The following is a 16,593-nucleotide window of genomic DNA, read 5'->3' on the forward strand; positions in this document are numbered from 1 at the left end:
ACCCGTCTCACAATGCGAGTTCAACGAACTTAAGAATCTGGTTCACAAATATGCGATCTTTTGCTATTATAAAATTTTATTGACAGTCTATTAAGGAAATTGATATACCATATTTATTTATGGGTTTATTTTTGTTTTGCTTATATCTCCGTATTTGTTTATATTTCATAGAAACCTTTTCTTTAAAAACAATGAAATACACGTGATCATTTCATAAACTTTGCCAAATTATACACATTTTATTATCGCGTTCCTATCACTGTAATGATATCTTACGTAACCACATTGTGGCGGTAATGACACATCACAGGTAACTAGTTTTTTAATGATGAAAACTAATCTTCTGCAACAGAGAAAGTGGGTCTTTATAATTAGGTTTATTATTATACAAATATTAAAAAGTACACAGACAAATACGGTAGACCATTTCGAGACATACTTGTTAAGGCTTTGACTTTTGGATTTTTGCAATATTTTTAAGCGGTTTTTGGTAGTTTTAAGTTCATATATAACTCTTGTCTATGTATCTCGTTACCTCAAAATAAAAATATTACGAAGTTATTCCTCGATAACAATGTACAGTACTAACAGCGATATCATATAGAAATGAATGTGTTCGATTCCCGGTTGGAGTGCAAAATATTATGAAATATCTTGTCCGCCTATAATGGGAAGTGACCCGACCGAATGATTAAATCTTTCATGTCAGATATGATGAAATTTCTATTGCAATTAGAAAAGACTTAGGACAAAGCAACGCAACAATTCACTTAACCGATGTATAAAATATCTCTATGGATTAAAAAACTAGAGACTTTTTGGGCTAAAATATTTATTTTATTTATTATTATTTCAGGCAAACTGGTTCAAAGCGCAACAATACTGCAGATTCCACGGCATGCATCTTGCGTCAATTTCTTCGCAGGAAGAGAACGACAGGCTGGAGAAATACGTTAGAGAATCAGGTATGTATGAAAAAACCTATGCAGTTTTACGTAGTGTTTTAGTATTTATAATTTAATAACCATATATAGGTAGTATTTTACAATACATTTTATATTCTGACGGACCCAAACTTTAGTACGATAGTGATTTTCCCTTAAATATCCAATTCTAAATATCACAATCTTGTACGCTACCAAACTTCTTAAATTTTATTGAATCTAATCTAAACTAAGACTAACAAGAAAATACAGACATTAAGGCTTCGATTCTTATAAACTTTGAGCGTTGGTAGTGTACATATACAAATAAATAAACAAAAACGTTGTTGAATAAAGCTTGTACTTTCATGAACAAGACCGCAACATACCCATTGTCACTTTTTATAAAATTCCACAGCTTCTGAAATTTTCTTTGGTGTCAAAATAAAAGTTTAATGTGTCAATTATATGTGGTTAAATAGTATTAAGTCTTCACATGCTGACGTTTCTGTAATTAAATCATTATAAAGAAAATAACTGACGAACAATGACATGAAATTAACCTAACCTTTCATATTCAGCTGGCATATGAGGCTATAAAAAGGCATTTTAATTACACATGTAGCATATGTATCACCTTTATGAAATGTATGACAATATAGTTCGCATATATTAGTAACAATATTATTTCAGATACTTTACATTTAAATACATTTATTTATATTTCTATCATAACATTCATACCCTTTTTAGGCCTTCCAAATCCCCCCATTTATGTCTGCACTGTGTCATGTACCATCTGCTATTTTCTTCATCTGGCATATCCACCTTCTAAATTGTCTTCCTCTTTTGAGTTTATTGTACCATGGGCATCAGTTTAATACTTTGTTGCTCCACTTTTCACTTCCTCTTGCCATGTACCCCGCCCATTTCCACTTAAGTTTATTTATTGCCTGACCGAGGTACGACTATACAGCGGCTATTCTATAATACTGTTGTTTAAGAGTTTTATTATATATAGCATATATCCAATCTTCATAATAATATGACATTTCTATTTTTTTTTTACTATTAATAATCATGGTTGCAGTGTTGGTTCCATTTTTCTTTTTATTAAGTAGGCTTTTGATCTTTTTTCGGCCTTAGAGTCCTTTTTTTTATTATTATAAATGTACTATGTTAATAAAATGTACATCGCTATATTAAGTCACGGTTACATCGTCGATACCCGTATATCTTAATACTTATATATAGAATCTATTTTTTAATCGAGTTCAACTATAAATGTACTATTTACAATAACTCGATGTTTCATTCAGTCACCGATGCAATTATAATGAGGTATGAAATGCTTCACAACAAAACCGCGTCTCGCCGCGTCTTTGTCAACGCATTTTATAATGGAACTCTTTATACATTTTTATGAAATGAATTTTATAAAGGGTTATGTTCTGGTTTTGCCTATACCACATTACATTTACTATTCATTGCTTTCAGGTTATGGCCGAGAGCACTTTTGGACATCTGGCACTGATCTGGCCGAAGAGGGAAACTTCTTCTGGATGGCCAACGGAAGACCTCTCACATTCGTCAACTGGAACGCCGGTGAACCAAACAACTTCCGCTACGAGAACGGCGAAGAAGAGAACTGCCTTGAACTCTGGAACAGAGATGACAAAGGTCTTAAGTGGAATGATTCTCCATGCTCGTTTGAGACCTTTTTCATTTGTGAAGTTCGATCCGATTGATTTAAAGGTGCTTGACACGATATAATGTAGTTTAATTTATAATTGTTTTATACAATGATAATAATTGAAAATCTATCGTTTTTTCTGAATTTAATTTTGCCTTCATAGGATCAGACATTTTTTTAATAATGCCTACTCATTTATTTATAATGGTCGTATTTCAAAGTTCTCATTTTGACATTACTAGACGAATTTCAGGAAATAATTTGACTGAATATTATTTTTTCTATTATCTACGTATGCTATGGATTAATGCTGTGTTTACCTACCTACATAAATATGTATGTAGTATATTAGTATAAGCTAATACAAAGAAAACATTCTATATTGCTTCGCAAAAATTGTTTACAAACAAACACAGAACATTTAAAATGTATGTAAATGTAGAACTCAGCGTCAGCTTTGATTCCAATCATTTTACAGCCATTCAAAATGATTAACAAATACTTCATAGTCTTCCATACTATATTCTATGTCAAATATAGGCGAAATATCTGCTCCAATTTATCATATATATCGTGTCTCGCTATTATAATTCATTTTGTTGTGATATAAGAGTAGTGTGCTAGATTTTATATTTGAAAAGAGTTAACGGTCAGTACGCTTCTACAGTTTGTGTCTAAACAAATTGTTCTGGTTTAGATAGTTATTTATTTGAAAATGTACTGCTAATACTTGCGTCTTATTAAAATAACATTACGGATAATTATTAATAAAAGCTATATAACAGCGCGTTACTTAAAAATCTCCATGTCTGTTTAACCATTGTTGATATTTAAACTAAGATAGTTCTGATAGTTCTCAACTACGGGAACATATTTGTAACTAGGTAAAAACCTTTTTATTGGGTTTATAGATAAAAAGATTACATACATGAGAATTCAATAAACAAAATTTAAAATATCATAATTATCTCCAGTATTCAGACAATATTTTTTGAGAATATTCTCAAAAGTATTCGGTATATAACACTTTCTTTTGTTTAAGGCTAAATAATTTCCTGCACAGAACATAAGTGTTATTATTAATATAAAAAAGTATTTATATCCTTCAAAAAGGTTTACTATGTTATTCTCTATTGTCGAGTTAGTGTCAGCTCTTTTCAGTTATATAAAAATAGTATTAGCAGTACAATATGTGTATCTATTATTAAAATGTGGAATTCAAAAAAATAGTTAAGTAGTAACGATCACTGCCATGATCCAGTTACCAGAGCATCAGTGCTCGACGGACGGACGTCCATAGTCAAACTAGTGTTAGTACATGTTACCTTATGTAAAAATAGGTATAAGTTTAATAAAAATCGAATTTTTATATTGTCTTTTATTCTTTGTAGTATAAAATTCACCCGATGGTCAACCAAGGCCGTCATCTATCGAGATTGGACATTAATGTAGTACCTATACATATTTAGTGCACAGAGCTTTTTAAAATCAAGCCTGTATGTGTGTGTGTGTTATATATAAACTCAAAAACTATACATACACTATATACTATAGTAATAATAAAAATAATTAAAAAATAATAAAAAGAAAATCAAACAAATTTAAAAAGTTTGGTCCCTGTGGCAGTGTACCATTACCGGCAGCATTTCCTCGCTGTATTGCGATACTTATTAGTTGAGCGAGGAAAGCACCAGCTCTGGGGTCACAGGTATTATCTACCAGGCGCCAACTTAATAGCGTTATTTACTGTTTGTGATGAAAAGGGACGTAATTATGTTTAGCACCGCACTAAACTAACAAATAAAATGTCATATAGAGTCAGATGGTCAGACTCGTATTGAAATTGAAACATGTGCCCAGCCAAAAAGGTTTGTAATCTCCGATATGTCAAAGAATCATTCTTCAGCTGTCAGAATTCTACGGAATTAAAAATCAGAGTATATTTTCAAAATCACAATTTCACATTAAATGAATGATTGTTTAATTCACTGTACTTTAATTACTCGCTTTAATAGTCCATGTTCATTTCCAAGATACCATTCCTCCTTCACATTAAAACGTAGCAACAATGTGTTCATTCCTATGTAACGACACGCTATGGGTATTGTAAAACGACAAAAGACTTGACTTGAGGATACGTGACATTGTGTACCACGACTGCACTGTTCAGTGTACACACAAACATTTTTGTTGCAAGTCAGTCAACTATGTCAGCTAGCATTCTTCATTAAATACCCACAACACAGGAACTCCCTAGTGTGTATAGTTCCCTAGTATATTTTTGATAGACTCATTTTTCTATTCAAACAGTCACGAACCACGATTGCCAGAGCAAAATCCGTACCTAAGTCTGACTTCGGTACGAATTCGTACGGTTCGACTTCTTACGCGAATTTCCCAACTATAGAATAAAAACCTGAAGAAACTGAAAAACTCTGTCTGTCATTGATACGTTTTATGTTTTAAAATGTACTACTATAATACGTTTTAAATTCAATTGATGTATTATCTTAAGGACCGATCTGGTCGCCAAAACTCCAAAAAAGTACATTGTTTCTTTCCATTTTTCGTCATGTTTCTTAAAGTAGGGAGAATGGAAAAAATATATGGTGGAGTTGAGTAGTTTATGTATCCATTTTGAAAGATCGATACACGATTTAAATAACTTCGCTTGATAGAAAAAAAATCCGAACAAAGCCAATTTTTGACACTTTGAATTCATTTTATGACGAAAATGTATAAAAGAACATGATTTTGAAATTTACACGATATATTTCATCGCAAGCCAAGTTTCAGACAAAACTTGCCCATTCTTCTCCACACGAAACTACCTTTTAAAAGGGGTAACTAGAATCTTCTTTGTATTTTGTTTGACGTTCAAAAATGCCATTTTAGGTGGTCTAATTGAAATAAATGATTTGACTTTGACTTCGAAATTTAATGTTCTACATACCTAATTGTTATTACGGCCTCAGTGCTCCAGCTCTCCACTGGGCCCCGCAGTCCACCCCGAGACACTGACACAGCAATTCGTGCTGGGATAGGGCCTTAAAGCCTGGTACTTAAATTATTACCGATACACGTTGGTTACATAAATAACTAGACATTTAACATAACTAGTTTGAAAAGGGAAGTACCTGTTTAGCTTGAAGCCGCCTCATTTCCGGTGGCGTCTAAGTAAATTACTTTGTCGGTTTCATTTTCCATTTGTTGCTGAGTCTCTGAGTGGAGAGCTTTATGTAATTACTGCTTGAAATTAACTTTAAAATGCTCTAGTTTTAATTAGCCTCGTAAGGACATACTTAATGCTAGATGCTGTTCTTTTCAGGATAAAGTAATATATTTCATATTTTAATAAATATTAAAATATGAAATAGACACACTCTTTTGTTTTTTCTCCGTAACTTCCCATGGGAAAACGTTGATTTGTAAGGCAAGAAGGTAGGAAGGAAGGATCTACCTTTGTGCTTACTTATCTATCTATCGCCTTGAATCAAAGGGTCTGCCCCTTCATTTAGCCTTCATCGCGATCGGTTCTCATTTTATTTCATCTGCTAGGTTGTTTGGTTTGCTTGTGACGGCCATGCTTTCGCTTTATCTGTGGGTTTCAATTAAGCCTGCTTAGGGATATGATTGGTATCTCTTTGGATAGGATATCCAGTTCCACTTGCGACGCTTGATCTGCGGGCTAATTAAGAGATATTAAAATAGTATTGAATATTTTCAGTACATTTTAAACTATAAAGTACTGCAAGTATTCAATACTATTTTAAACTATAAAGTACTGAAAAATTGAATACTATTTTAAACTATTAAGTACTGAAAAAAATCAATACTGTTTTAATATCTAGAAACTTTATCTTTCTTTTTGAAGTGAAACTTCTTTAGAATCGTTGTGATTTCAAACCGGATGCAACGGAAAAAGCGACAGTAAAAAGAGACAGACACATAAATTAATAGGATTTGGCGTGAGAGAGAGTGAGATAGGAGGCATTATACAGTGTATAAACTTTAAATTAGTGTGTATTTGAACATTTTCTGAAATAAAAAACAGATTTGATGAAAATTAAATAAGTAAGTCAAGTAAGTAGTTTAAATATAAAATTAGATTATTTATCAATTTTATTTACAAATCATTCGTTATAGAAACTTTTTGAAGTGAAAACTTCGTACTACACTTAATTAAAAGTTTATACACTGTATAATGCTTCCTATCTCATTTTCTCCCACGTTGGATCTTGTGAATTTATTTCAAACTTTTATTATATTAGTTTTTACCAAATTAAATATTGATATTAAAGTTATAAATAAAAATTTAACATTAAAATATTTATTTTAAAGAAAAGATCCTACATTTAGATAGAGAAAAAGTCTAATTTACATATTTTAATTATAAAAACTTTGTTTTTGAAGGTTTCACTTCTACCCAACGTGTGAATTGGACACATGATTTTTTTTTTCTTTTTTGAAGCCATGGAGGTTGGCCGTCAGTCGCGTGAAGCGTGTCAGATGCAGAAACTCTTTCGCAGCCCCAATACTTGTCCACTCCCTGATGCTTCGTTATCTTTCTTTAAGTAATCCTAATTATTGTAACATTTAATAGATTTATTTATACATTATAAACAGAATTTTTAAAGGCACGGTGCCTTTATAGCATAGGCGAGTATTTAGACCATACTAAGTTTGACAACAATTATAAATAACTTATTATTATTATGACATTATGAAAATTAATATGACATTTGCATGCCTATTTGTATATGACTGATTGGGTGGATTATTTAAATCTAAATGTTCCTCTTTCTTTGCAAATAAATGATTTATTTATTATTATTAATAGAACTGCATTGTTATTTCGTCTTGCGTGGCGATAAAGTTTATTTTATTTATTATAAAACGACGTTTATTACGACGGATTTATCTTTCATTAATTCGTAATACGCAATAAGATATTTTTGCATGTTGTACCATTTAATAGATGTTCTTTTCCATAGTAAATCACTTTTCTTTATAAAAATTTCGGGACCAAAATAGAAGCATGTAATTTTGAATATTAATTTTTGCAATGAAAAGAGCTGAATAGCGTTCAAGGGCCGTGTTTAATATCGTCACCCCTCGTGTTTTGTGAAGAACGAACCTCATATAGGGGTCTTTGATATAAATGGAAAATACATTGAGTTTTCAAGGTAGAACTTGTAGTTTGGACGAGTAATTTCCGCCCTTAGCATTAAATTCTTAACCCGTCGTGTGTTCGAACTCCCAACTGTGAAATGATTTTTCTAAGTTCATTAACAATTGTTCGAGGGGTGTTAGGAATCGAGGCGGGTTGGGCATAAAATGGGGATGGGTTTTTGTGAGAATTTTCTTTGCAGTACCGCGAATTCGAATCGGTAATCCAGCGGTTTACGGCTATTTCCAATTAGCCTGTAGATAATTTATTAACAAAAGCTTGCCAACGCTTGGCATTCATACATTGTTAGGTACATAAGAAAAATAATATACAAAATTTAATGTGAAAAGCACTTATAGGCAAACGTAACAAACACGAAAAGAAAAAATACATCGATTCAGTTCGACGGCAAGCGAAGCAACTATGGAAATCCTGACCTAGCTCGTTTATCAGAATGCTCATCGGTTAGTTTTGGCCAAAACGCCTTCTTCTGAAAGGCGGGACAAATGGGATGAAATTCAAATTCAGTTTAAAGGTAGGGCAATCAACCAGATTCTTAAATATATTAAAGCAAACGATATACAATTAATTTTCTACAATTTTCCAATGACAATATCTTAAAGTGCACTAGCCTGGTTTCGTATGTTGGGAACTATTTGGAGAAAAGAAAATTAAATATATGCAAGGAATACAAACCTGTTATGAGTGTGACGCTGCAGCAGCGGTTTGGGTTTTCAGCATACATGACGTTGATTCATGACCTTATAACTGCATTAATATTAGCTCTGATTTTTATTTATTATTTAAAATAACATATAAGCATCAAACTCAAAATAACTTTATTCATATAGGTAACCAAGTAAACTTATGAACGTCAATAGAAAGGATGTTAAATTTATTCTATTTTCTATTCTAAATTTACATTAACTACCAGTTCGCAAGTCAAGGGCGTAGAGAGGGCTAGATCACATTCAAATGTGATTAATTTCATTCCCACTTCATTGTACGCAATAATAGCATCTAACATTCCAAGCAAAATTATATCTTGCTAATGGATCCTAGTGTTTACTATAGGTGCACGGACTACTCTCGTACGTTTTCATTCGTAATGGATTGCTACGAACCAACGAATCGCACAAACAATAATATAAAAGTAAATTTCTACCCCAATATCGAAATATTGGCTGCGCTTTGCACAAATGGAGCCAAACTCGCTATAATTTCCTGAGCTCATGCAATCTGCCTACCGGCTAAACTACGAACCAATCGTTTTGGACAGGACAAGACAAAAGCCTATTTCACACGCAACCTACAAGAGTCACGTGATCATTTTAGATATACTGTTTGTTCACTAATTATTCTTAATTTTTATTTTTTTATTTACTATGTATACTTTTACACACAAATCCTCCAAGACTTCTTTATGTACACTGTTAATTTTTACTATTATTATTTTTTCTACTTTTATTATTATTATAAGATTATTTTTCTTTTTTTGCGTCTTAGGAGCAAACTAACTGACTGTCTCTGGCAGAATGACCAGCGCTGTGGAACACGTCTGCATAATGCTGAGCCAGGGCTAGTTACTACCACAACACACACATTATTATACTATGTATATTTAAATTTTTATTTATTTCGATTATCATTATTTTGTGTGTGTGTTTAGTTAGTAATAGATGTTGTCTGTCTGTCTGTCTGTAATGATTAAATTTTTGAATCTACTTAACAAGCTTAAGGAAGATGTTTATTAACGTATTGTAACTTAAGTTAATAGTGTTTGAAGTAAAAAAATAAGGTTAGCTACTACATGCTAGGGATATGTATAGTAGAACACGCAGGGCGAGCTTCTTAAATAGCTAAAAAAAAATAATGTCTTCGGAATTCTAAACCTCACTTGTTCAAAAATACTATCTGCTTATCTGGTATTTTGAAATAATTGGTTGAACATAACATTCAATTTATTTATTAATTTAAAGCTTTTGTATGGCCAAATTTTAACTTAAAATATTATGAAACTATTATACAATTAAGTGATTTTTGTAAAATTACCAGAAAACCTTTAGCTATTTATTAATCTATTAAAAAAAGAATTTGCGACTTGTACGATTTTATTTTCCAATCCAATATTTTATAATTTACAGCGACACAAATAATATCAGGTGTATTTTGACTCGGGACGCTGAGTTCACAACGTCCGATTTGATATCTTTCGTCTGGCTTCCCTTTAAATAAAATTAGCAGAGGTTGCGACAAATTGATATTGCTCTAACAAAATTTACAGGCAAAATATTTTGGTTGCTTTTGGTTGATTTTCTAGAATAATTTTGTTTAACAATAATTTTAAGACGAATGTAAAAATGCAACTTAGGAAAAATGCTTAAATTGAATATTCTTCATACCTCGATCAACCAGGTCGGTTCATGTTTAATTGGTAACCTTCGGGTTTTTTTTGGGGCCTCAACACCTAGCGGTCTTATTAAGTCGCAGCTAGGTGAGGGGTACCGGGTTCGATTCCCGGTTCGAAGGCAAGTTTTAATTTAATATAAAATTGTTCGCGGCCTTTGGGAGGGTTGTGCGGTACCGGGCGAGTGCCTAAACCGCACATGGAGGACATGGTCGAATTTCTATGGCAAAAAGCACGAATTATAAAAATCTTATACTTGACGCTGGCTAATGCCCAAACCGTGCCAGAGCCAAAAAAAAAACCTTCGGGTTTTTGACGTCAGTTAATAACGTATAAGATTTCGATTTCAATATCTATCTATAATACATCACAAAGCATCATATAGTTTCAATCAAAACGTAAAAAATCAAGCTTTTTCGTGAAATATAAAACGAATTTTATAGCAGCAGTAATTATATTCAAGTTTCTGCGTTATTTTTGTATTTCACCTACATTGTAATTATTTCTGTCGCCATTAACGGAACCCGCTTTTCTCTAACAATGAAGCCCTTGTGTTTGACCTTTAGAATTCAAATCACCCCAGGGCCAAAATGTTTCAGAATACGAAATAATCGCATTTATTTTGAACATTATACTATATAAAAACTCTCAGCCACTCTCTCAAATACAGAGTGTATATACCCATATATATATTCACGCATACTTAGTTTTTTTTATAAAACGGGCAAACTGTTTTGTAGCCTGAGAATAATTCGCTTATAATATAATGATAAAGGTATGTCGGACTTATAATAATTATTCCCTGGATAGTTTAGATTCAATCAGCCCGTCAGATGGCGCTGCAGGCGGTATCTAGGTTATTTATCTATACAGCAAATAAACAGCTGGTATATATATAAATCTTCTGTGCATGTGTTTGTAATTAAACTCCTAAACGGCTGGACAGATTTTAATAATTTTTTATTTGTTCAAGTGGAGTCGGGAATGATTTACATTTTTAGATAGATAATTTTTTGTATGTACGACGTTTTTACAGGACAACGTGTGTTGGATGCGCTAGTATTGATATTGTTTGTTTAGCTTGGTCTTAAGGTTGCCACATTACCACTACAGACATTGAGAGAACTAAATCGAACTTGCATACACAAATGTAGGGCGACAGATTCGCTGTCATGTTAAGCCAAGTTATTTGCGCGGCTTCTCACTATGTTCATCATACATAGAAAGAGCTCGAAGCTCGCCTATCTGCTACTTTGAATGGTCCAGTGAATAGTAGACCAGTGCCGATAATTTTTGAAACCTAAAAAAATTATAGTAGAATGAAACCTATTGGAAAAGGAGGAGAATATTATAAAAATTAAAGGAAAAATAATTTACGGGTGATCTAAGGTCGGGAAGGGGTAGGGGGGGTAGTTTTAAGGGTAAAAAACGGTTTATCTCGATTTCCGGCAAAACTAAAAGTCCTATCGAAGAAAGTTAAATGGCAAAGTTGTAGGTAATAAAAAGATCTAAAACTTGTATTCACGCATTTTTCACATAACCTCAAAATTTATGTGAAAAATTAAAAAAATCCAAGTTTTTGGTTTTTAATTTTTATCTTTTACAAAAAAATTTAGTTTTTAACGAAATTTGGTGAAAACTTACCTTTCTATGTCCCAAATACGCTGTAATTTATTTGATTAAAAATATTTATGTTTCACCTTATTTTGAATTAATATCGAAAAAACACCCTAATTTTCAATCTTCTAATTTACCCAAATTTACCCGTTAAAATATCAGCTTTTTTCAAAAAGTTGGTGTGCTTTCAGTTCATTGAAATCTCTACTTTCCTATGGTAAAAAAATATATAATATATATTACCATAGTAAATCTTCTCAGAAAATGCAAAAAATTGTATACAGTAATGCCCAGACCCGTCATCCCCTTCCTTACTTCTGGAGGCTGTCTCGCTCTTACAACTTTATTACTAACATGGATGAAAATATTGAAGTGTTTTACCGTACCGTAACTTTGTTTATCACGCTCTTAATGAGTTTTAAGTTTTCATTTAGTTTAGGTTATTATTTTTATTTTTTATCTATTTAGTTTTAGTTATTATTAATTTTTAATTTTTAATTTATAGTTTTTATTTTTGTGTTTGTTTTATTTTTTTCCTTTGATAGATTATTATTACAATATAATTGATGTGTGTTAAATTTGTGATGTCATATTTCCTTGTATTTTTTAGGCATACACATTGTTTTAGAACGTATAAATAAATAAATTTGTTATTAAAGGGCACAAACTAAAAGCCACTTTTTAGGTACTATCTTTGTATAATTCGTAATTACATATTCATTACGAAGCCATACATGTGTTCTGTGTCCCCTCTTCCATTTATAGAACCGCTATTAGAATAGGTTTAGTTCCATATCGCTTGCATCTAAAAACCAACTTTCGCTCCTAGACATCCAAATATGTCCTCGAAATAATCCAAACAATCGTTCAAAATAGCACCGTAAGTACAACTAAATAAAGTTCAAAATACGCCTTGCACGCGACAGTTCACTAGCGGCCCCGTAAGCCTTCAATAAAAATCCTGACGCTAGTAATCACAGGCTTAACCTAAAAAGGCAAACCGAGCTGTGCACATACATAATGCACAATATGCTGATACAAGAGGACTAGAACAAGCTCTTTACACGTTCTTTTCAATGCTTAGGGAGCTTAGAAAAACGGTACAAATGACTTAGGCTCAACCTTATATATTGTTTATTGCCAGGACTAAATTGTGTGTCACTCATTTTCTGCTTTATACACACACATACCATATTTAAATGCGATATATAATCTACGTCTTATTAAACATTTAAGACTTTACACTTTAGTAATTTATTGGTACGAAATTGGTGTTTATTATAACTAGAATATAATCTTCCGTCTACTTAATGGTGAAACTAAGGTTGAGATTTTAGGGTGACGTTCAGGAGTCAGACTCGTTTCTGTATGTTACCCTACAAGTATCGTGTGAGTTTTCAATATTATTAATTCGGTAAATTTAACTCGTTCAAAACTTTACAGCTAATCAATATAGAATCGCATTATCATTTGTAATTGCATTATCGTTTTAGTAAATGGTAATTTAATAAAAAAAAATTCGTATAGTCTAGTAGGTGATCAGACTGCCTGACAAACGCCGTCGACTTTTTGGGTCTAAGGCATGCCGGTTGTCTCACAATGTTTTCGAGCGAGAATTAACGCACAAGACAGGAAGTCCATTGGTGCAGCTGGGGATCGAAAATACCGACCTCAGGGATGCCACTTTAAGTTGCACGCTGAAGCCACTACGCCCTCACAATATATTTCATTTTTCAGACTCAGAATTGAGATTTCCTAATCCACCCTATCAGTTCTAGCCGAGACGATTCTAACAGAAGACCAAACAAATCATTACACTATTTTATCCCAAATAAGTTGACTTTTTGTCTTGCCGTTTATTAAGGCATTAACTTGTATAATAATCGTGTACATATCAAATTAAATATAACTTAATAAATAAAATATATTGAATTAAACCGACCAATTTCAAACTCCTTTTATTTAACTTGAATTTAATTTTCGCAATACGTTTTGGAATTTGACGTCAATTCAATTAAAACACGCTCCGAAAATACACTCGATATTTTAAAATACAGGCTTTGATTGCGTCAAACTTATTAGCTTTATTGAACCGTATACATTTTATTCCAAAATGGAATTATTTTACTACCATATTTGCGACAAGATTCATTGTGATATATATGCAGTGGTTTTATATGCTGTGAAATGTGGCGTAAATCACTGAAAGTTTTACTTTGACTTTGGTTATATTAATCATAATTCCTAGACTTGCATTTCGAATTTTCTTAAAGCCTATTGTCCAACCGACACTTTCTAACACCCAATTGCAATGCGCTTTTGATAATGCGACATCAACGTTTAGCTGTCTTACCGCGAAAGGTTGTATTATCAGCGCTACTGATATTGCTAGGACGACATAAAAATGCATACAATACCATCGCTATCGCTCGTGCTAGTTACAGAGTACACGCTCTTGTTTTAATTTGTAGAATTTCTCAATTTCTGATCACCCTACGCGGGCAAGTACAGAAGTTTCTATTAAAAGATACTATAAAGTTTTATTTAATCTTTCTGAAAAACGTGTCATTTATATATACAAATTCATTTTAAAAAATCCTTAAAATCCAATACAATTTTACAAGCTAAATCTATTAACATTGAATAGACATTAGACATCCCTCTATTTAATCTGTGAGCCCTGTCTGCATATATATAAGTAGATGTTACTACAGAGGCGGCTAACACCCAACTACGCATTTCCAGTATTGGCAGATAAGGTCAAAGTTCATTCTCTAAATATAGAATCAGATAGGTACGATCTGAAAATAGATGTTTGCGTCATTAAAGCTTTCCCAAACGAATTTATTTACTGCACGCAGAATCAGATTATATTTTTTTATTCATTATCTATTGATGTTAATTATTGCGACTATGTGTTTGCGTGTTGTTCCCACGAGAATGTAAGTGCGTGCTCCTATTTTTCCATGCCTCTTGGTGATAGAGGACAAATCACTGTTTTTAATTTATTATACTATTACATATTAATTAACTATTAATTACTTACGATGTCATGTGAAACTTGGTGTAATAGATGCCGCTCCTTACAAACATTGTGTAAAACAAAAAACTTGGCGATTAAAAAGAGTGGCGGAGAGTTTATTGCCAGTTCTTCTCTTCCGTTCTACGCCCTTGATTTGAGAACTGGCACTAAATGTAAAATCAGAAGCATTAATATGTATTTCTTTACTGACAAGTCATAAGTGTACAATGTGTTACCCATATGATTAAATGATTTTTGAATTTTTATTGTTTTCTGACGACATTCAAATACATACACAATTATAATACATGCAAATGACTTTAAATGTAAATTACAGTGTATCCAATGTAAAAACCGAATTATTTTATTATTCATACACGTAAAGGTACTGTGTTACACAAATTGAGGTATAAATTATACACTTTATTATGGCAGTAGTAGGTTGATGAAATGTTCCTGAAAACAATGTTATACTATTATAAAATATAACAGATGGAACAACACAAAAAATAAATAAAAACAATAACTTAACTTAAAATATAATAACTAAAATATATTGTTAAAAGGAGTCCCTTTAGGCAAGGTTCCCAATAGCTAGACTAATCCTTTGTCCAAGGTAGCTGCCACTTCGGTCTCCTGTGATGTCGACTAACCTTTTTGCTATTTCCTTAAAAAGCTTTAAAGCGCTAGGACCCCACGGACCAAGGGTCTCGACACCGAATTAATTAATTAATTGGACTATTATCCAGTTTCATGCTTCTTTCGAAAGTTTTTTACGAACATTTAAATAAACTTTGATGGTGTCACTATAGAATTTTTACGCTAACAAACTCATGGGTCTTGTCATAAACCATGCCCCATTAAAATACTCCTGTTACAGCGGTATAAGTGAAGTTAACGACCTTATAATGAGAATGAAGCCTCGCAATTACCTGAATGCTTCCATTAAGGCGACCTATATCGCTTAATGATGTCAATTATTAACTTAAAAGGTATAAAATCCTGATAAAAGTATACTAAGAAGTCTAGTATAGTTTAGTCTAGTATGTGAAGACGCGATTCAGCAATGGAATCTGAAATTGCCGTGCCCCCGGCAACTCCGGCAAAAAGAGCTGTAGGTACCGTCCTTTTCTCGAATAGGTCCCAACGATTTCCGCCCCCATATAACTTCGTTGTGGATAAAATTAGAAGCCTGAATGTATAGTCTAGCCAAGTCAATCTATATATTTCAATATTAAAGATTTGTAATGTTAATATGGTCTGTATAAGATGTTGTTAGGTCGTAATAACTTGAGACAGAAGATCCCTTAAGTAGGGACTGATTAAATTAACCGACTTGGTCTTACATGGATCTCACAACTTTACGGTAGAAGAACTGAGTTGCGAGACTTTTTTTTTACAAGTTTAATATCTATTAAAACTGTAAGTTAAACATGAAACCAGAACTTTTCTTTCAATATAAAGCGATACGATATGTTACTATAGCGTTTTTAAATGTAAGTTCTCTATCTCTTTTTCTTAACAGCCTTGCGATTCTGTAATTCACTTTTCGAACTCACACAGCGGTTGAGTTGTATGATTTATCATTGTCATTGTGACAAATCATAAAATGACTGCTTCACGACTGATTTGAGGGCGACCTCCGATGCGAAAACCGCTGTGTGAGTTCGAAAAGTGAGTTACAGAATCGCAAGGCAGTCCAACGAATTCAAAGTCGAGATTTAGCTGTATGACAAAAGCGATTTGATATACGGCCAATGC

At 32.5% G+C, this 16,593-nt stretch overlaps 1 protein-coding gene across 2 annotated transcripts in view; it reads left to right on the forward strand.

Moving 5' to 3' along the window:
• LOC125057265 (C-type lectin domain family 4 member F-like) overlaps nucleotides 1-3,985 on the forward strand; it is a 68,380-nt gene extending 64,395 nt beyond the window's left edge. For both annotated transcript variants that reach the window (XM_047660848.1, XM_047660849.1), the window contains 2 exons: nucleotides 857-965; nucleotides 2,421-3,985. In XM_047660848.1, coding sequence (XP_047516804.1) covers nucleotides 857-965; nucleotides 2,421-2,671 — 360 coding nt within the window. In that variant the 3' untranslated portion in view covers nucleotides 2,672-3,985. The remainder of the gene's footprint in view (nucleotides 1-856; nucleotides 966-2,420) is intronic.
• The last annotated feature ends 12,608 nt before the right edge of the window (nucleotides 3,986-16,593 follow it).

The sequence above is a fragment of the Pieris napi genome, chromosome 16 (assembly GCF_905475465.1).
Source record: "Pieris napi chromosome 16, ilPieNapi1.2, whole genome shotgun sequence".
In the NCBI taxonomy this organism is placed as follows: domain Eukaryota; kingdom Metazoa; phylum Arthropoda; class Insecta; order Lepidoptera; family Pieridae; genus Pieris; species Pieris napi.